The sequence below is a fragment of the Phyllostomus discolor genome, chromosome 14, assembly GCF_004126475.2.
Source record: "Phyllostomus discolor isolate MPI-MPIP mPhyDis1 chromosome 14, mPhyDis1.pri.v3, whole genome shotgun sequence".
Taxonomy (NCBI): domain Eukaryota; kingdom Metazoa; phylum Chordata; class Mammalia; order Chiroptera; family Phyllostomidae; genus Phyllostomus; species Phyllostomus discolor.
The window spans coordinates 51818683-51839699 of record NC_040916.2 but is presented as its reverse complement, the minus strand read 5'-3'; the positions used below and the strand labels follow the sequence as shown (position 1 = coordinate 51839699).

The window sequence follows — 21017 nt, the reverse complement described above, 5'->3', positions numbered from 1 at the left end:
AGCTCTCAAATATTTCCCAGGGGATCATGGTTTAAGATTCCTTCATTCTTAATCCTGTCCCCTGCACTGGGTAGGCTTATGGGCATTCATGTCCATGTGATATTTTAATTGGATATGTCCACATACAACAATTATATTAGAACAGAGAACTTTTTAATGTGCAGGGTAACAGGACAGCCATGCTTCACTACAGGCTTCTCTGACTTAGGGATCAATTGAAGTGTAGTGTCACTCTTTCCCCAACTAGCCCTTCTGCAGAAAGACCTGCAATTTCCAGCCCCAAACACTCAAACTGAGGGGAAAATGAGATTTCCTCTCAGCCTCAGTCAACTAAGCTAAACATGTCTGGCTGTTTGAGTCTCACCTGTGTAGTCATAATTCCTTCATGAGCCACTCTGGGCTCAGACTTCCAGCCCCTATGCAGAGCTCCTGGTGAGGGTGAGTGTTGAGTAGGGATCACATAGGGGCCCATGTTGACCTTGGACTTGGAAGAGTCCTCTGGGTCCTAACAGCTATTTCTTTCCTATGGGAAAACAGCCCAGTGGCTTTAGTTTTTTCTTCTCTGGCCACATTCAGAGGTTCTACCTACCCTCCTTTGTGGTCACTACCTAGCCTTCCTAACTTCTAAAATGTACCTATTTTTTTTTCTTGACCATGAGCATGTTATTCTCTATCCTAGTAGCAATAATATAATTCTTTTGGTAAAAGGTGGGATTTAAAGGTATAATTAGTAATTTAGATTGAGTTTTTAAAAACCTCTTGGCACTCATCCCTGAGTATTCCTGTCCACCAGTAAGCACTTTGTTGTCTTTTCCATAAACAAGTGACTTTGTTCCCAGAAATAACTTTTTTCCCCAGAGCTCAGTAATGGGTATAGCTTTCTTTCATTTCCAGTATTTTATTTTGGCTCTCGGAACTTGGGAATAAATCCTGCTGAAAATTTAATGGACTCTGGCTTTAGATTTCTGTGATGAGATCATAAGAAATCTATAGATCTTCCCTAGTTTTATGTCTATCTACCATAGGGGTCTCATCCCTGGATTTTCTCAGGAAGCAGAAGATGGAGGTGGGGGGCTGAAGAATTAGGAAACAGTATACTTAAATATAAAGATCCTTCCTAGTTAGGCCCTGTGTTTCAACTACCAGGCATCCTCATCCCATAGCAGTGATGGAATCTTGCTCAAATAACTGATCTCAGCCCAGATTTTGAGACGAGCAGAACACCAGGGTGTGGACTAGACAGACATAGTCCTGGAGCTGGACCAGAACACAGCCCTCTTGATGCCTAGTTGAATTGTCTCTCTACAAAATGGCAAAGAAAACAAATAGTTTTGGGACCCCAAAGGCCCCATGTAAGGCTTGTTTTTTTGTGTTTTGATCAGCTTTCTCCAGTGGTGGAGTTGAAGGTGGTAAATATTTTATCAGTGTGGCATGGGCACCTTCAGTGGCTGAATTGTGGGGAGGGCAGATGTGGTGACAGGAGGAAATCTCATGCTCAAGCAGTCACTGTTTTCCAACCAGCACAGTAGCATTTCTTTCTTTCTTTTTTTTTTGAATTAAAAAGAAACCAAAAGCTTTATTCTATACTTTCTTCTGTAGTATTTTGTTGTTAGATTTGTGATGCAATTTTTGAGGAAGATGTTTCATATACAACAAACTAATGCCAGCCTGGTGAAAGTCATTTACAAACAAAAATGTTCCCCACACTTTTCAACATAATATACAAACTGTAAAATCTGTCAAGGTGGAAATTCTCTGGAATTTCTTGAAGTATTGGAAAGTACAGCATGGCAAAAGAAAGGGTTATATAAATAGTGTTCAAGTATTCTGTAACATATAGTGTTCTTAGTGTAACAGAGTGCAACTTATCTATATACACATATAGATAAGTAGATGTAGTAAACAGAAGTACATGAGGTAAACAAAAGCACCAGTTCTTTAAATTATACTTGATCACATAGACAAGCAAGTCTCTGTGATAGTTCATCCTGTTCCGTGGAAGCAGCACTGGTGCCAACAGATCCCGTCTGATCCTGTGGTCATTCCAGACTGAGATCAAGGCCACCTTCACTTGCTATTTCTTGAAGCAGCATAGTCACTTGGTTTTGTGGTGTTGTTAGGATAGTAGTACTACTCATTGTGTCTTCCATTTGTTGTGTTTGAACATCCAGTGTATCAAACTGGTGTTCAAATTTATCCATCAGGGCAGAAATCTTCTTAAGGTTCATACTCCTCAGTGTAGCATCCATAAACTTAACCACACCTGCCATGGACTTGATTACCTTGCCCATTGTTACTGCACTTTGAACTCTGGCTGCCACAGTACCCACCTTAGCGCTCATTCTCAAGAAATTATTTGCTTGATTCTTCTGGCAGACTGCATTTTCAACAGGTATTTTTGCAACTTCTGTATTGCTTTTCTGAATGGCCTTTTTAATCTTGCCCTTTTCAGCCTTTTCTTCTTTATCACATTTCTTGGCATTCCCATTAAGCTCTTTAGCAGCAAATTTCAAGTTAAACAGGTGTTTCTCCATATTGGACATGGTCTTACAACCTTTCTTGGAAGGTGACAGCACAGGGCAGTGGCATGGGTTTGATGTGCGGGCACTCAGAGTTCCATCCTCCTCCTGACCCACACCTAGGTTTGGATCCCACTTCCTGTTTCTGCCTAGGCAGCGTTTCTGTCAGTATTTCTATTGGTGTGAATTGCCTAATTCTCTGGGCTTCAACCACAAGTGTGAAAGGAAACTTTGACCTTAAGCACCTAAGGCTTTAAAGATGTTAAAGTGCAGATCTGTGTGACTACTGTCTGGATGTTTAAAAACTTTAAACAGACAAATAAACAACTTGAGATTTTGTCCAAAAACAATGATTTGTGTTTCTTTGTATATCAGACTTTCTAATCTCTATTGAGACAATAGACTACTTTGCCTCTTCCCCTCCTCCCCAAACACAGGACTAGTCCTACTAGCAAGGAAGTTTCACTTTCTATCCTCAACCTACAGAGAAAGAGGTTAAGATCCTGTGTGACATCAATGAATTTTAGGAGTGGGTACCTTAGAAATAAGCATTCATACGCTTATCACAAACAGCCTTATCTCTTGATGAAAACACAGCCTATAATGAATGGCCTTTATTTTGATTATGGGGACATGTTTTGAATTTTGTAGGATTTGAATGAAGTTTCTCTATAATTACCTCCAAACTTCAGAGGGCTTTGTTTTTGTTTTTATATTTTTTCCCCCTTTAAGGCTTTTCAGTACTATGAAATTGAGAGCTGAAAGGAACTGAGATGAAAATTAAGTTTGGACATAGATGCAGATCCTGAGGTTTGCAGGATAGTTGATCAGCAGAAAGATTAGTAAAAGGTAAGATAGTCAGAGGGACCATACACAGATGCTTGCATGTGAGGAACCCTACTCTGGTGATGCTTTCTTCTCCCCTCACTCCTTACTTTCCCTGTTTCCATATAAAGTGGCATCTTCCTGGCAGTTGATCATGATATGTCAGACCTGCTCGGCTTTCCCAGGTTTAAGTGATGACTACAGTGATCACGGCTTCACGTTTCTCTTCCCCTGATACTCAGACCCTAGGCCCTTGGTAAGAGATCACTTGAAACATTACCTATTTGTTTCTTGTTTTCTTGGCTGCTTAATCATTCATGCCACTGGTGGTGTGGCTGCCAGACTCTGCTGAGACCACATAAAATAGTCAAGTCATCAGGCAGTGGGAGGCATTCTGCCTCGTTTGTACTGCATGCCTGTCTCTGTAGGCACAAAGGTCAGAGATGGCTATCTTGAATTACAACAGTGTGGCTTCCACAGAGCCTGGATTATTTTATTGTCTCTTCTTCACCCTCCACCCACATATACTGTGTGGTCATGAATTACTGTCCCTCCAGAAGGGAAGGGATAGTCAGTTTATTCTCTGATTTACTGGTAGAGAACTGTGATGAGGAGAACATGAAGGCTTGCCCTGCTGGCAGTTTAACCAGCAGTCTAGCCATTTGCTCTTGGGCCTCAGCCTTACTGCAGCAGTTCTGGCCTCCATTCTTATTCTCCTATGAACAAAGGAGCTTAATCCAGGAGCATTTGGGATGCTGATAGAAGTCTTCTACTAACTGGGTGCCAAAGCTGTAGCTGCTGGTTTTCAAACTTGTCCTGTTCTCCTCCTGTGGCTCAGGACCTTGCTTCTGCAGTGGGGCATGGGAAGGGGTGGATGGAAATGGAAGCTGCTTTCAAAAAGAGAAATCTGACCTGGCCATAGGAATCCTCTGTTGGGCATCCCTACTCTTCTCTGACTAGTATTTTAGGGCCCTGGAAAACCACCTTTATATCTTATTTCCAATGTAGCAGGCCAGCTCTGAGTCCTGGCTGCTCTGTTTTTTTAATTAAGGTCTTCCTTGTTCTGTCCTGCCTCACCTAACTCCTATGAACCCTTTAGGTCTTAGAAAAGTCATTCCCCTAGGAAGGCATTCTTAATTGTTCCCACCCCATTCCCTGCTCCCAGGACCTTTTTTTGATATTCTCCCTTTTATCCCTTATGCTAGGGATTCTTCCCTAGCATATCATTCACCACATGTCATTGTAAAAATATGTTCTTCCTAATATGAGAGGCATAAGGGTCTCTCTTGTCTATAGATTTATCCCCAATGCCTAGAACTTGCCAGGCTCTTCAGACATTTGAATGAAAGTGGGCTTGTATTTTCTTAAAAAATTTAGGTCATATACTTGGATCTAATTTCTTTAGGTCAGGAGACAAAGAAGAATTTGGTTTTGGATCTATTGAAATTAAAGCATCTGTGTGTAGTCCCCACACAAATATATGCATTTGAAATGCAAGTAAAAAGGTTATCCTTGGGGAAATAAATTTGGAAATCATTAGTAAGTCCTGGAAGGAAGCCCACTAATTTCCCAATGGTGCTAATAAAATGGTCTGGATTTGGTGAGATTAGAAGAATAAGATTATAGGGGATGGAGGACAGGATTCTCACACTTCAATTAGATTTTTTTCCTATGGATGTATCCATTTGTTTCTCATCACAGACATGGCCTCCACCTTTAAACCCCGGGAATGTAAGCTGTCTAAACAAGAAGGGCAAAGCTATGGCTTCTTCCTGCGAATTGAGAAGGACACTGATGGCCACCTGGTCCGGGTGGTTGAGAAGGGCAGCCCAGCAGAGAGAGCTGGCCTCCAGGATGGAGACAGAGTTCTTAGGATCAATGGTGTCTTTGTGGACAAGGAAGAACATATGCAGGTAAATGGGACATTTGTGGTACTTCTTTCAGGATCTATTCAGCCCCCACATCTTTGCTGATTATTATTTTGGAGTTCGATGGAGCTGTCCTGGCTGTAGCTGGCAAGGCAGGACACACATCTTTATGGCTGCATTTTCTGCCAGTTAATCAAGTCTCTTATACCTAACCAAGAACTGTACAAATTATTATCAGATTTCAGTAGTTTCAGGTCTAAAATGCATTGCCTATTGGTGATATGCCAAGAACTATGCTAGGTAATTTCATATTTATTTTTTTGTTCAATTCTTATCACAATCCATGAGGTACATATCATTTCACAGATGAGAAGTAGAGGCTCAGATAAATTATGTGTTCGTGCAGTGAACATATGGCAGTGCCTGACCTTAACCCAATTCCACCTGTCTCTAAGTGGGTGCTCTTTTCACTGTACCATTCTGTTTCCATAAGACCTGGGAGGAACTGTTATGCTCTAGGGGTATCATTTGCCTTTAGAAAGGATCAGTCCTTTTAAGAATCCTCCAGGCTGGGGTTGGACCACACTCTTGATTACAACAGTAAGAGAGGTCCAGCATAATCTGCACCTGGCTCTGGGGAGGGCTGAGGTGGAGATGGCTGGGGAATTATCTGCTGACTATTTGGGTATTAGGGATTAGCTGTCAGAATCCCCAAGGCCAGATGATAAACCAGCAATACCCCTCTGGTTAATAGATGGTTATTGGTTAAAGTTATCTTTTCTTCCTTTAAGGTTGTGGATCTAATCAGAAAGAGTGGGAATTCAGTGACGTTACTAGTTTTGGATGGAGATTCCTATGAGAAAGCCATGGAAAAAAAGGTGGACTTGAGAGAGTTGGGTCAAAGTCAGATGGAGCCATGTGTGAATGGTAAGAAACTGCCTCCTATGATGAATGGAGGAGCACAGACTTGGACCCAGCCACGGCTCTGCTACCTGGTGAAGGAAGGGAGCACCTATGGCTTTTCTCTGAAAACTGTCCAAGGTAAGTTTGAGGGTGTGGCATGAACAATCAGCTTTCCAGAAGAAAGATACTATCAATGAATGACTTCTTTGACTAACTTTCCAGTTGCTGTGGGCATCCAACAGCAGCTGCACTCTACCTGCCCTTCCCTTACTTTGCCCAATTGTGCACTTAAAAATCAAAACATCAGACAGCAGCAGGGTGGAGGCTGGCACTGGGCATTCCTGGCCCCCAGTGTTTGTTAGGCTAACCAGAGGGTTAGGGGGTTGATTATTCTGATATTCTGTTCTAGCTTCCTTAGGGTGAGAGTGGAGGGGACATTGGGGAATAACAGGCCAGAAAAAGGAGGTTCTTCATAACAGCTACTTTTGAGTAAGAATGATATCTCTTTTCATCTCTCTGAGTGCCCAGGTTGTCACTCATTTATTCAATAAATTCTCAGGCACCTATTGATGTGTCAGACACAGTTATAGTTGTTGAGGACATTGCAAAAATCCTTACCCTCTTGTGGCATTTAAACAGTACCCTTAGCCATGGCCCAGACTTACTCTGAGGTGTGTCCCTGACCTCTAGCTGAGAGTAACATAGTGATTTGAAAAACCACAACCATCAGGAAGTACTAGAAGTTTTGTTTCTGAAATTTCAGGGGTGCAGGCTGACCTGTGTTCAGTTGACCGTGGTTCAGTAATGGTTTCTCTGGGATTGAGGCTGGAACCATAAAAGCTGTGTTAGCCTTGTGGTTCTATTTCCAATGTTGTCCCTCCTGTGTACTTTCTGGTACTAGAGAGGCTCTGGTGGTGGATCATAATTTGGCACTTGATAAAGAGCAAACCAATAGTAAACATAATCTAGTTTCCAAGGCTTATTTAGCCTGTAGCAGAGATATAAACTGGCTATAATAGGTATTTCTCAAGTTTGTCGATTATTAAACACATAGTGTAGGTGGTCAAGGGAAGCTTGGCATTTCTTAGAAGTCCATTATCAGTAAAATGATAAAAAAATCATGATTCAGAGTCTATTCTTTTGGTTCTTGGGCATTTGTATAAGGTGAATGGTTTAGATGAACTTCATGAGGAAAATGTTTTCTTCATGACACAGATATAACAAGGTAATGTGTTTAAGGAAGCAAAGTTTAAGTTACTATTATTCCTTACAAATAACTTATCTAGTCATTATAAAGCAGACCTTTGCCTAGACTGAGTATCTTGAAAAGGTACATTTAATTAAGAAACACATATCATACCACCTACTAATCCAGACTGCATGTATGTATGCTTCCCCTCCCTCCTGTGTCTCTGTTCTCTTTAGCCCACATCAGTGAGATTTATTGACTTCATTGGTCTCTGATGGTTGGTGACAGTACTAATTAGAGGACAAAATGGAGTGGATGTCTTCTAATTCTTCAAATGCAAAGAAAGGGAGTATGGTACAATGATGCAGCATGGGCATGGTTTGGTACTTTCTGGTCCAAGAGGCCAGTGCCACCTGGGATTCCTTCCTTTCATTTAGTTGGGCTCAGAAATTCTATTTAAATCAACAAAGACCAATTGAGTAATGGCCATATCAAGTTTTTCTAGGAGCTATAATTATAATTCTAAATCAAAAGCCAAAGCTATTTGAGTTAGCCCTAAAATTGGAAGTTCTAATTTTACATTATTGGGAAAAAAAACAACAACCCTTTAATGTTGTACTTCCTGTGTAATGGAGTTGTAACATCTGTCTACCCCCTAATCTTTTTCAGGTAAAAAGGGAGTGTACATGACTGACATAACACCTCAAGGTGTGGCTATGAAAGCTGGTGTCCTGGCTGATGATCACTTGATTGAAGTGAATGGAGAGAATGTAGAAGACGCCACTCACGAGGAAGTGGTTGAAAAGGTACTTTTCTTGCTTTATCTTTCACTCTGCTCTCATTGGAAGTGACAGGGAGATAAGAGTGGTAGTTTATGATGGGAGAAATAAAATCATGGTTAGTTACTCTTTTGTATTAAGAACAAAAAGACTCATTAGTGGCCTAAGTAGAGTTGATATAGGGTTTTAGAAAAGGACTTAATTAGTTTCATTTTATTTCAAAGATGTGTTCTAAAGAACCATTAAATTTATCTTTTGGATTTGATTGTACCTGATTGGGAGTGCCCCCTGAATTTATAGTAAATTCAATGTTGAACCAATGTTACTAAAATACTTTAATATAAGCTGGAAGATAATCAATGTGGCAATGAATACAGAGCTGCAGATGGGGAGTACTAGAAGGCATTACCCCAAATCTTATGTCCGAGCATGGTCCCATGATACGTGGAAAATAGTCTGAAGTTTTCCTTTAAGGCTATTTGAAATCTTGATCATTGACCAATCTTATCACTTTATCATTATAGAATAATCTTTCAAAATATACCTTTACTTTTTTTTTTCTTTTCCAAACTCATTTTCTAGACTTCACCTGAGAACTTTTCTGGGTTTTCTGAATTCTAGCTCTCACTTTGGTTCAGTTAACATCTGTGTGGTTGAGGTCATACTTAGCAAGGGGAAAAATAACAACTGTGGAAGTGGAGGTAGACAAATACCAGTGAGGTGACAGGAAACAGTATAAAAGCTGAAACTTAGGCTTTATACTCCATATTTTCTGTTGAATATAGACACTGTGTGCCTATCTACAGAAACTTTATTTCCCAGCAGTTTTTGGATATTGATGTTGGTCCTCACCTGTGTGTTGTTGCAGGTGAGGAAGTCAGGAAGCCGTGTCATGTTCCTGCTGGTGGACAAGGAAACTGACAAGTACCATAGTGAGCAGAATATAAAACTCAAGAGAGAAACAGCCAGTTTGAAATTACTACCACACCAGCCCCGGGTTGTTAAGATGAAGAAGGGAAGCAATGGCTATGGTTTCTATCTGAGGGCAGGTCCAGAACAAAAAGGTAAGGCACTAGGAGAGCAGGAAACTTGGCAGTGTAACCATCCAATTCTTCATCTAAGTCTGACTCCAGAGTTCCATTAGGACCCCAACCCCCAATATAAGGGAGGTAGTAAGAAGCTAGAAAGCATAGCTGGGTCAGTTTCCATATCACATGGGGGCTTGATGATGCGTATGACCCTAGGTTTCAATAGCAGAATAAAGCAAAATTTTGGATCTGGGCAGTGGTGTGCTATTAAATTGGCCCTTTGGGGAGGTGGGGGAGGAAGCCCTAATTTGTAGCATTTGTTGATTTTTGTGGTATAAATACTCTTACCATGTCTGATTTCAAGCTACTCACATAATACAGAATGCAAAGTTGAGAAATATTGTGTACAATTGGTACTCATGAGCTGGTGTGAGGAAGCCCTAGCACATCCCTAGATCTGAGGCACAGGTGCGAGTTGGGATCTCAGGTACAGTTGGGATCTCAGGTACAAACAGAACCAGGAATCTTTCTGATTCCTTGTAACTCAACATGCTAAGTACAAAGGTCCTCCTAGGGAAGATGAGTGCATAAAAGTATGTAAGTTCAGGTCATGTAAACTGTTACACACCCAGACGTTGCTATTTTTTTTGTTATATATGTATACATATATAACAAAATTCATGAATTCATCAAATATTAATTTGGTTCATATTATATAAAAATATCCTTGGGCCTTTGACACTATCAAGTAAATCAGATGAATTCTTCAGTCAAAGAGCCTACTAGTTAGATAAGATACATGTCCATAAGGGAAGAAACTGAAGGTTGGAGCGAGCTTTTCTCACTCTACCTCATAGTAGAGGTAGCACTTGAGCTTAGACTTTGTAATGTAAATAGAATTTGGACAAGTTGATGGAGCAGGGACAAGGAAGGCTATTCCAGAAAGATAGGAGTTAGATGAACAAAGCAAGGAAACAGGTACGGTTTGATTGATATCTAATGAGAAGCACAAAAAACCCAAGTTAGGAAGATAGGTTGGAGAGAGAAATGAAGGACCTTTTATGCCAGGTTGAGGAGTTTGGACTTGATTCTGTAGTCTATGATGTTAACAGTTTTTTGAGCAGTGCCAGGGGAGGAAAATAAGCATACAGTCACTTGGGGGGCATTACACATCTTAATTATTCCTAATAATTCTACAAGAATTGCTGAAATTGAGGGTGCAGAGGAGATACAATTATCTAAAGTCAAATAACTGTGGTATAACTGGGATCAAACTCAGGTTCATTTAGTTCCAAAGCTCATGCTGTTGCACTGGGGAGTGACTTGGTCACATGTTGTATCAAGATGAATATGAAGGCAGATCTGTATTGGAGAAGACAAAGATTAGGAGCAGGGAAAGCAACTGGTAAGGTGCAATAGTGTTAGGGTAGATAGTTGAAGCACCAGGGAGTCTCTCTCATTGGCCAAGATGACTCAGGGGGAGGTTCTTACACTAAGTGCCTGAGAGCTAAGCAGATGAATGGATAGGGCTGAATGTGCCCAAAGCTAGAATGGATAGAACCCAAGGGTGCCAGAAGCTAGAAATATGAATGCATAGGGCCCTAGCAGAAAGCTAGAAAGATATTGGATAGGAAAAAAAAAAAAGCCCTCCATTCCCTATCCCTATAAGAATCTAGGGCTTGACCAGGAAAGGAGATGGTCTTTGAGATGGGAGCCCACCATTCTCCCAGGTGGTATGGTGTCTGAATAAAACTTTTTCCTTTTGCACCAGCACCTGCTCCATGAGTTTGGCTTTCATTACAGGAGGCAGCTGCATCTCCTTTTTTTTTTTTTGTTCAGTTATAGTAGTAGTTTAGGTAGCATTCGAGACAGGAACTAATACAAACTGCATTTAGGGTAGGTGAAATGGGACTAAAAAAGAGATGTGTAAAATATTAAGTTAGCATTGAAGAACTTGGCAGTTTATTAGATATGAGGAGTGGATGCTGAGGAAGAATCCATCGTCAGTGTCAGTGACTGGGGCAATGGTGCTCCCACCAACAGGTGACCAAGAAAGGAGTTTTTGGGAATATATTATATTGGGAGGGATCTATGGGATATCCAGTTGGAGATGCCTACCAGTTAGATGGAAAAGTGAAACTAAAACTTGCTGACCCTTAATGCTTAGCATGCTATTTTATCAAGACTGAATTTCAGACACTTTTAGTAACAACATGATTCTTTTCTTAGAACCTTTCATTATTAATAGGCTGGGTTTATTTCTGGAGGAAGTTCTGAGCAGGGAATGAGACTGAAGAAAGAGGGCACTTATAGGCTTCTTAGAATGCCTGTCAGTGGGAGGGACAGTAGCTGTATTCAGCATGCCTACTACATAGTTTATCAGGGCCTTGGGCTCCAGCAGAAATCCTAGTTTTATAGCGGCCTTTCTGATAATTTTTTTTTTTGGGGGGTGGTGGGGTGGTTAGGTCAAATCATCAAAGACATAGATTCCGGAAGTCCAGCAGAGGAGGCTGGCTTGAAGACCAATGACCTGGTACTGGCTGTCAATGGCGAGTCTGTGGAATCCCTCAGTCATGACGGTGTGGTGGAAATGATCAGAAAGGGTGGAGATCAGACTTCACTGTTGGTTGTAGACAAAGAGACAGACAGCATATACAGACTGGTAAGTAATACAAGGTCACATATTCATGCTTTAAGTTTGGGTGCATTCATGCATACCCTCACTTTGGCTAAGTTTCTTTTGGTCTTCTTTTCCTTCCTTCTTTCTTCTTTCTGAGCCAGTGCTGTTTGGCTGACTATCTTTTATTTACACCACCATGGCTACTGCATTCATGAGCCCATTATGTTAGCACTGGTGTTCACTGTGTCGGCTGTTGAGAGAGACTAGATGATTTCAACTGGCTGAATCATTCTTTCTACTTGGTTGTTTAAGTTTTCACTTTGATCTTCACACTGGAAAGTACGTAAGAGAATGCCATGTTATTGGTACATGAACTTTAAGTTCTTAGATTCATGATCTTCAAAGAATTTGCAAATATAACTGCATAATTAATCATCTTTTAATAAAAAATGCTTTAACATGTTTATTTTTATTTTTTTTTACAATATATTGCATTGATTATGCTATTACACTTGTCCTATTCCCCCCCCCCCTTTATTACCCTCCACTCTGCACCCTCCTTCCCACCTGCATTCCCCTCACTTAGTTCTTATCCAGGATCATTCATACAAGTTCTTTGGCTTCTATATTTCCTATACTATTCCTCCCCCTGTCCATTTTGTACCTACTATTTACTTATTCCCTGTATCTTTTCCCCTATCCTCCCCCCACCCCTTCCCACTGATAACCCTCCAAGTGATGTCCATTTCTGTGATTCTGTTTCTGTTCTACTTGTTTGCTTAGTTTGTTTTTGTTTTTTTTTTTTAGGTTTGGTTGTTGATAGTTGTGAGTTTGTTGTCATTTTACTGTTCATAGTTTTTGATCTTCTTTTCCTTAGATAAGTCCCTTTAGGTCCTGGCTGGTGTAGCTCAGTGGATTGAGCATGGGCTGTGAACCAAAGGGTTGCCAATTCAATTCCCAGTCAGGGCACATGCCTAGGTTGTGGGCCAGATTCCCAGTAGGGGCCACGTGACAGGCAACCACACTTTGATGTTTCTCTCTTTCTCTTTTTCCCTCCCTTCCCCTCTCTCTAAAAATAAATAAATAAAATCTTTTTAAAAAGTTAAGAGAAAAAAGTCCCTTTAACATTTCATATAATAAGGGCTTGGTGATGATGAACTCCTTTAACTTGACCTTATCTGAGAAGCACTTTATCTGCCCTTCCATTCTAAATGAAAGCTTTGCTGGATAGAGCCATCTTGGATGTAGGTCCTTGCCTTTCATGACTTGGAATGCTTCTTTCCACCCCCTTCTTGCTTGTAAGGTCTCTTTTGAGAAATTAGCTGACAGTCTGATGGGAACTCCTTTGTAGGTACCTATCTTCCTTTCTTTTGCTGCTTCTAAGATTCTCCTCCTTATTTTTAATCCTGGGTAATGTAATTATGATGTGCCTTGGTGTGTTCCTCTTTGGGTCCCACTTCTTTGGGACTTTCTGAGCTTCCTGGACTTCCTGGAAGTCTATGTCCTTTGCCAGATTGGGGACATTTTTCTTCATTATTTGTTCAAATAAGTTTTCAATCTGTTGCTCTTCCTCTTCTCCTTCTGGCACTCCTATAATTTGGATGTTGGAACACTGAAAGATGTCCTGGAGGGTCCTAAGCCTCTCTGCATTTTTTTTTGAATTCTTATTTCTTCATTCTTTTCTGCTTTAATGTTTCTTTCTTCCTTCTGGTCCACACCGTTGATTAGAGCCCCAGTTTCCTTTTCATCACTGTTGGTTCCCTGTACATTTTCCTTTATTTCACTTAGCATTGCCTTCATTTTTTTTTTTCGTCTAATTTGCGACCAAATTCAACCAATCCCATGACCATCCTGATCACCAGTGCTTTTGAACTTTGCACTTGATAGGCTGGCTATCTCTTAGTCACTTAAAAATATTAGCTCTTAGGCTTTGATTTGTACTTCCATTTGAGCCATTTTTCTTTTTTGGGGGGGGGGGGCCTGGTCCCATCTGTTACGTGTGAGGGGCAGAGCCTTAGGTGTTCTCCAGGGCAGGGCAGCCCAGTTGCTGGGTTGTGGTGTATGTGGGGATAGGGTCTGAGAGGGAACAATGGTGCTTGCTCCTCTCTCCATTGGATTTCAGTCCCTTCCGCTGCTTCCCCCAAGCAAACTGGGTCTTTCTGGTGCTAATTCCCACGTGGGTAGGCTTGTGTACATTTTAGGACCCCATGGGTCTCTCCAATACACTCTCCTGTGAGGCTGGGAGTCTCTTCCTGCACCTCAACTCCCACAGGTGTTTTCAGTGTCCCGAGGCTCTACTTACTGGCATTGGGACCGTGGGTTTTGTGGTCTGTCTCACTGCCCAATTTCCCCTGGTTTGTCTGGGCATGAATGTGGCTTGGAGAGCCAGGCACCTTGTGCGCACAGATGCCACCTCGCTGGGTCTGCCAGCCACCTGTGCGCCCAGGGTCCAGCCACTGTGGTCTTGCGCACAGGATGCTTTATGTGCCCGGTGCCACCACTTTTTGTTCCTGGACCCCTCTCCACCTAGCTGCCCAACTCCACCCCTCCTACTGGTCTGGATGAATGTGTATAGTTTAATGCCTTGGTTGTCTGACTTCCATACAGTTCAACTTTCTGTCAGATTTGGTTGTTATCTTGTTTCTAAATTATTGCTGACCCTATTTTGGTTGTGTGAGGAGGCACAGCATGTCTACCTATACCTCCATCTTGGCTGAAGTCCATAAACTTATTTTGAGGTGTTCCATGGGGTATAGCTTGAGCAGATAGAGAAGCTATAGTGAGGTAGCTTTTGGCTTAGGAGAATTGAAGCTGTTAGGAACAGGATAAACCATTTCTGCAGAATAGTGAGCTCCCAGTTGGTAGAAAAGGTCAAGAAATCAGGTCACTGCTGTGGTTGTTTTAAAGGGGGTTCTGGCATCAAGTCCTTTCCAACTTCTAATCTTATGACAGAATAATTTCACCATAATTTTAATGTTTTGGTTAAAAAGAGAATTTTGATCTGTAAAGGTGTCTGTCCCCATCTTCTTCCTCCCTCTTCCCCCCAAAGTTGCATAGATGAGCTGGATGTTTGAAATATAGCAGTGAATAGAACACCTAAACCTGTTTTTGGAACATACTAGACACCTAAATATTTGAATGAAGAATGAATAAAACTATTAAGTGTTTTATATTATTGTACTTTGTCTCAGAATTAGCTACCACTGTCAGTCTATTTGCTTATTTGGATAGTCATGTTAGAGGTATTTTTGCATATAATGTCACTGATAATTTTCTACACTTTAAAGAGAGAAAGAAATGTGGAAAATTTGCAAGCATATCACTGAAAAGTCCATAGTTAGTTGAATTGGCCAACTAGGAGGTTCTGTGCTAGTGCTAGTCTCATTTAGAAAGGAGGATGTGGTCTTGTGGTTAGTAAGATAAGAACCAGGGGACACCAAATCTAATTTTAGCCTACTGAACAGTATGACTTGGGGTAGAGCACACATTATATATTCACTTTCAATTGCTTAGGTTTTTTAACACTGCCTCACAGATGTCTTGGGCACTTGCAGGCAGCAACTACTGATCTAGTATCTCACCATACCCAAATCTATCCTTTTAATTCTCTTAACTAAAACCTAGTCAGCTAAGCTCCTATTTCTATAAAAAAAATCAGTCTTATGTTTCCAGTTCAATGCATCTTCTATATTTAAGACTATCACTGCCTTCTCATGGATGGTCTGGGAATTGGGATGGATTCGAAGTATTTAAGATATGAGTTTGGCTAATGGTTACAACAATAAATAGTAAAACAGAGTACAACACATCACAGTGCTGGAGGGGTAGTGGCGGAAGCAAATACCAAAGGATTGGAATTAACTTTTAATACCAGGTGACTATATGATTGCTGCCCACCACCACTCCAGTTAATTATTATATATACTTTGGATTGTGATAGAAATAATGTCTTCTGTTACATTTTCTCCAAGTGTTTAAGGAGTTCTGAAGATCATCTTACTGAAGGGGAAGAGCCAGATGGACTTACTTTGCTTGAGACAGTGGACAAGTCACTCAATGTGTATAACCTCCTGCCAGGCAGACTGCCTATCATTGTTCAGTGGCTTCCTTACTATCACCAAGTCAGAAGAAACTAGCAATTCTGCTAGACTTATTTTTGGATCCTTGTACAACATTTGTACTGCATTTATTTTATGTACATGTGATTTGTTTATATGTTTATACGCATTACTCCATAACCAAGCTCAATCTTCCTTTATACCTTTCCTGGTTTGGGGTAATAGAGAAATTTTACAGCCCACAATCAGATGTATCAGGAAGAGGAGTGGAACATGTATGTCACCTTGTAAATGAAACTAGCATATTTAATAGTGTAATTACTCATATTTACAATTAATGTTTTTCCCCTTTATTTTCCAAAGGGTAATTTTTCTCCATTTCTCTACTATCAAAGTCAAGAACTGCCTAATGGTTCTGTCAAGGAAGCTCCAGTTCCTACTTCTGCTCCTCCAGAGATCTCAAGTCCAGATACTCCAGAGGAAGTAGATCGTAAGCCTAAACTGTGCAGGCTGGTTAGAGGTGAAAATGGCTATGGCTTCCACTTAAATGCAATTCGTGGTCAGCCAGGCCCATTCATCAAAGAGGTATGGTAATCTAGTTCCAGTAGCCCAATAAACACAGCCATAATTAGAAGGGCCTGTTTCACTCATTGATGGTTTAGTAAAAAGGTTACATTGAAGACCTACACTGAGTGTCTCACTTGGGTTCAAATAATTGCTACCACAGTCCCAGACCCTTTAAGATAGCTACTAGTACATCCTAAGCTAACACCTTTTTTTCCTAAATACCTGTTCCCTTCAATGGTCTCTTTAGACACTTTCAAATCAAATAGAGTTGATATGACTATAGCTGACAGTCATATCACCATTGACTGAGAGTGATACTTGTGTGCTTCTGTGAGTTTGGCATAATGCCCTATGCTGGTAGTGACTGACAGTGAGAAGGCTATCCCTACAGCTCTCTGAAATTGGCAATGAAGAACGGACCTATGCCTTCAACCCAGAAGACATACAATATGATAATCAACCACTGTAACCCTATGTATTTCAGTATGGAAGTTGTAGCCTTCACAAGCAGAAAGCATTAGAGCACTTTCCCTAACTTCTGTACCTAAAGGAGAAATAATAACAGTTCAATTCTCAAACTCCTCATCTCTCCTTTGAAGGGAAGCTAGTCTAACATTCCCTTATCTGTGTTTGGAAGTGATAACTCAAAACCTCTGTTCACAGGTACAGAAAGGCAGCCCTGCCAACCTGGCTGGGCTAGAGGATGAAGATATCATCATTGAAGTGAATGGGGAAAATGTGGTGGATGAACTCTATGAGAACGTGGTGGACAGAATCCAGAGCAGTGGGAAGAATGTCACACTCTTAGTCTGTGGAAAGAAGGCTTATGATTATTTCCAGGCTAAGAAAATCCCTATTGTTTCCTCCATGGCTGATCCTTTAGATGTACCCTTTGATTCCAAAGAAGGAACACTGGGGGAGTTAGACTACAACTCACACATGGCGAAAGAACGAGTGAGTGGTGACACATTTTTTTTTCCAGTGATCTAACTTACCAGAATATGGAAAACCCTTAATAAGCACACCTCATGAGCATGTTTACCATAGATTTCCTAAAATACTAGAAAATTATAATGTAAAGGTAACTGGCAGATCAAGTTATTGTAGGGGAGAGGATGTAGTATAAAAACAACAAATTTCTTATTTTTCATAGCATGGAGTTGACAGTAACTATCTAGAATTGATAAACCAAGGAATAAATTAAGTATCAAAATTATAATAGGAGTGGAAGTTCAATCAGGCTATTTATGTACAAACTCTGGTTCTGCTGTGGGCAAACGGATTTATTCTTTGTGTGCCTTGGTTTCCTTACTATAAAACAAGGAAAATTTGTAGGGCTTTATCAGGATTATATTAACTAAGACTATTAAAGTGGATCAAGCAGTGCCTTGTACATGGTAAGCATGAAAATGAATGGTGGAGGTTAGAGACAATATTGTTTTTAAAATAATTGATAGGTATTCAAGTTTTATTACTAGGGACAAATAAACATTATTCTCTACATATTTAGATTAGATAAATTCCTTGGTAAATCTGTTTTTATTTTTGTCCAATTTCTTTTCATAGATGAACTTGAGTTCCAAGAGTGAACTGACCTATCCAATTTCATAAAGGAAACATACAGCAAAGCCAAAACTCTAAAAGTTCTAGATTATTTTTCTTTCAATATATTAATTTAAATCTTCTAGTTGTTAATATAAAAATACCAATTTTAAATGAATACCCACTCTAACAGTCCATTTAGGCTGCTATAATAAAACACCATATACTGGGTGGCTTATAAATAACAAACATTTCTCACAGTTCTGGGAGCTGGGAAGTCCAAAATCACTGGCAGATCTGGTGTCTGGTGAAGGCCCTCTTCTGGGTGGCAGACTGTGGACTTCTTGCTTTGTCCTCACATTGCGGAAGGAACAAGGGGTTTCTGGGGGCTTTCTTTTAAAGCACTAATCCCAGCTCTGCCCTCATGACTTGATCACCTCCCAAAGGCCCCACCTCCTATTACTATACTATCACCTTGGGGATTAGGATTTCACCACATGAATTTTGGGGAGTACAAATATTCAGACCAAAGAACACATAATAGCCATTGACCATACTATCAATTTCTTAACAAAGAAAGTATTCTCATTGTCTTAAGAACCCTATAGTGTGGGGGGTGGGCTGGGATAGGAGTAAAAGGCAGAAAACTACTTGAACAACAATTAAAAAAGTGTAAAAAAAAAGAATCCTATAATGTGTTTATAGGGAGTCAACTGTAGTACTATGCTAGTTTTATAGAAAGGGAATACATATATAGAGACTTTAAAAAATTTGTTAGTTTCAAATAGCAAGCTGAACACAAAGCCAAGTAAGTGTACAATTCAGGTCACTTGTATTCTAGTAAGTGACTCTACTCCCCAACTTAAGTCATGCAACTCTAGAATAAATCATCTATCTCTTGATATTCACGCTCTACCACTTACAGACCCTTTGTTTTCTTTTTCACAGACCAACAGTACAGCCTCTCATTCTTCTTCCAATTCTGAAGATACAGAAATGTGATGAGTACAAATAACGGCTTTGGCACATAGTTGTTTCTGGGTATTTAACAAGAACCCTTTTCTAAGAAATGAGCTGCCACCCATTTGCTGTCTCTGTTAAAGAACTCCTCTGGAAACCACTTCATCATGTGTAATTGTTTTCTGTTATCATTTATCTCAGGGGTAGCTATTGCAGATGGCTTATTTATAGTTAATTTAGGAAAAGTTAAGGTGGGGGTGAGATTCTGTTCATGTAATCTCTTTCAAGTTTCAAAACTTAACTATACAGGGTCTGGCACAAATAATGCCTCTTTTTATTACACAATCATAAGCATGTAATTCTGTAACATAACAGTATCATACTCAAGCATACCATATGACATTTTAGGTAAAATTTTTGAATTAAAACTATAAATTATTACATCCATATCATTACACTACTGACCACACTGAAGCAGGTATTACCTCTGCTGGACCCTGTATTTCTCTGTATGGTGATATCTCTTACTTCTATTTGGGGCTCCTTGAGCACCAAAGATGATTTATAAATCTGTATATGTGACAGTTGTCAATTAAAGTATCTGAGCATATAAGCCTATTAAAATTATGCTTTTTAAAGAATGCTGTGTTTACTGAAATAAATACCATTAAAAAGGTCTTTTGAGTGTGCTTGAACCTTCCCTGTTAGCTGATCTAATCTTAATACTGCTTTAGTTTTTGGTAAATTTTTATGCTTTACCCTTCATTTTGCCTCTAGAAACAAAATAAAACAAAATTCAGAATAAGACCTTAGTAATAAAATAGAGACTTTCTGGTAGTAAAATTCAGCATTTTCTTAAATTGTGTTTCTGAGTGTCCTACAAATTTTGCAACATTTTCCTTTTATAGATGAAAAAATTGAGTTGTAAGACAGGAAAGTGACTTAATCCAGTTTGTAGTTATTCACTGTTTTACCCACAGCATGAGGAGCAAATAAAATAAACAGACATCATTACTAAATTGAATGAATGTAGAGTAATTCACTCTTAAATAATACTAAGTTCAAAGGAAATAAAGAAAAACAGCATACTTGAAATCTGTCTTTGTAGAATCTATTTCAATTGCACCCTACCCAGTTCCCAGAAAAGAAAAGATGACCTCTTGGTTATTTTAATAGGGCAAGGGTTGGGGAAGGAGGAGTGGAATGCTAACTCATGTTAGACCATATAAGCAAAATACCAAGGTATTTTTTTAAGAGAAGGGGGAAGAGGGGCAGGAAGAGAGATAGAGAAAGTGAGTGAGAGAGAGAGAGAGAGAGAGAGAGAGAGAAATTATTTTCCTCTCACATGCTTGCAACCCAGGCAGGTGCCCTGACCAGGAATTGAACCGGTGACATTTTGGTTCACAGGCTGGCACGCACTCCAATGAGCAACATCAGCCAGGGTAAACCAACATATTTTTGATAAAGAAGCTAAGGCCAAAGAGTTGCAATCTCTGATTTTAATGACAGTCAACCTCAAGGGAAAGCCAAAACCTTTCTCCATGTGAATCTTGACTTAAACAGAAATCCTACATATTTGGCCCAGCTACTGTAGACTTCTCTTACCCCATAGTTCAAGTGTATTTCCCCACCTCTAGTTTCTTGACTCTCTTCCACCCCTACTTCCCAATGTTGCACCAGTCTCAAACAAACAGGAACCTCTCAACTGAGTATTGGATTCAGCTACCTTGCTCTCTCATGCTCTAGAGGATGCTATTCATGATCACATGACCATGAGGTAGAAGGCATAAGCTTGAGGTAGAATATACTACAATAGCATTTTGTTTTGTTTAAAAAAATATTAGGCCCAGGTCCATTCCATTTTTTTCTCTTCTTATATCAAAATTCTGGCACCACTGGCCTGTTAGCAGTCCATAATATGAATGAATTCAAGGTGTCATATGCTTCTCTGGTGCCTGTTTGTGAGCCAAATAGAGGAAGAGTATGCTGGACAGAGCACTGACTAGGAAGATCACATCGAACCAACGGTGGTAGAAGTTGAACTGCAGTTCTCCAAGCACTTCAGTGATTATGGTGCGGTATTCTAAGGGCATGCTCATTCGGATCAGTAGCACAGATGAGACGAAGTACATGCCCTGTAAGTCAAACATATTAATCCA

The 21017-nt window shown here is 40.1% G+C and overlaps 3 protein-coding genes across 4 annotated transcripts in view; 1 reads left to right on the top strand and 2 right to left on the bottom strand.

Moving 5' to 3' along the window:
• The window catches only part of PDZK1 (PDZ domain containing 1), a 31749-nt gene extending 11897 nt beyond the window's left edge, over positions 1-19852 (top strand). Inside the window, exons 3-10 of the mRNA XM_028502471.2 lie at positions 5046-5257; positions 6004-6253; positions 7974-8110; positions 8952-9147; positions 11577-11773; positions 16153-16374; positions 17020-17310; positions 18847-19852. Coding sequence (XP_028358272.1) covers positions 5048-5257; positions 6004-6253; positions 7974-8110; positions 8952-9147; positions 11577-11773; positions 16153-16374; positions 17020-17310; positions 18847-18900 — 1557 coding nt within the window. The 5' untranslated portion in view covers positions 5046-5047 and the 3' untranslated portion in view covers positions 18901-19852. The remainder of the gene's footprint in view (positions 1-5045; positions 5258-6003; positions 6254-7973; positions 8111-8951; positions 9148-11576; positions 11774-16152; positions 16375-17019; positions 17311-18846) is intronic.
• LOC114489200 (charged multivesicular body protein 1b-2-like) lies at positions 648-5049 on the bottom strand. The gene is made up of 2 exons (XM_036015323.1): positions 1708-5049; positions 648-1668 (listed from the first exon to the last, which is right to left on the bottom strand). Exon 1 carries the CDS (start codon positions 2541-2543, stop codon positions 2040-2042), a length of 504 nt encoding a protein of 167 aa, XP_035871216.1. The 5' UTR covers positions 2544-5049; the 3' UTR covers positions 648-1668; positions 1708-2039.
• LOC114488724 (Golgi pH regulator) overlaps positions 19357-21017 on the bottom strand; it is a 65910-nt gene continuing 64249 nt past the window's right edge. Inside the window, exon 13 of one of the 2 annotated variants that reach the window (XM_028502474.2) lies at positions 19357-20993. In XM_028502474.2, the coding sequence (XP_028358275.1) occupies positions 20787-20993 (207 nt within the window). In that variant the 3' untranslated portion in view covers positions 19357-20786. The remainder of the gene's footprint in view (positions 20994-21017) is intronic. The other variant, XM_028502473.2, reaches the window with a different exon arrangement.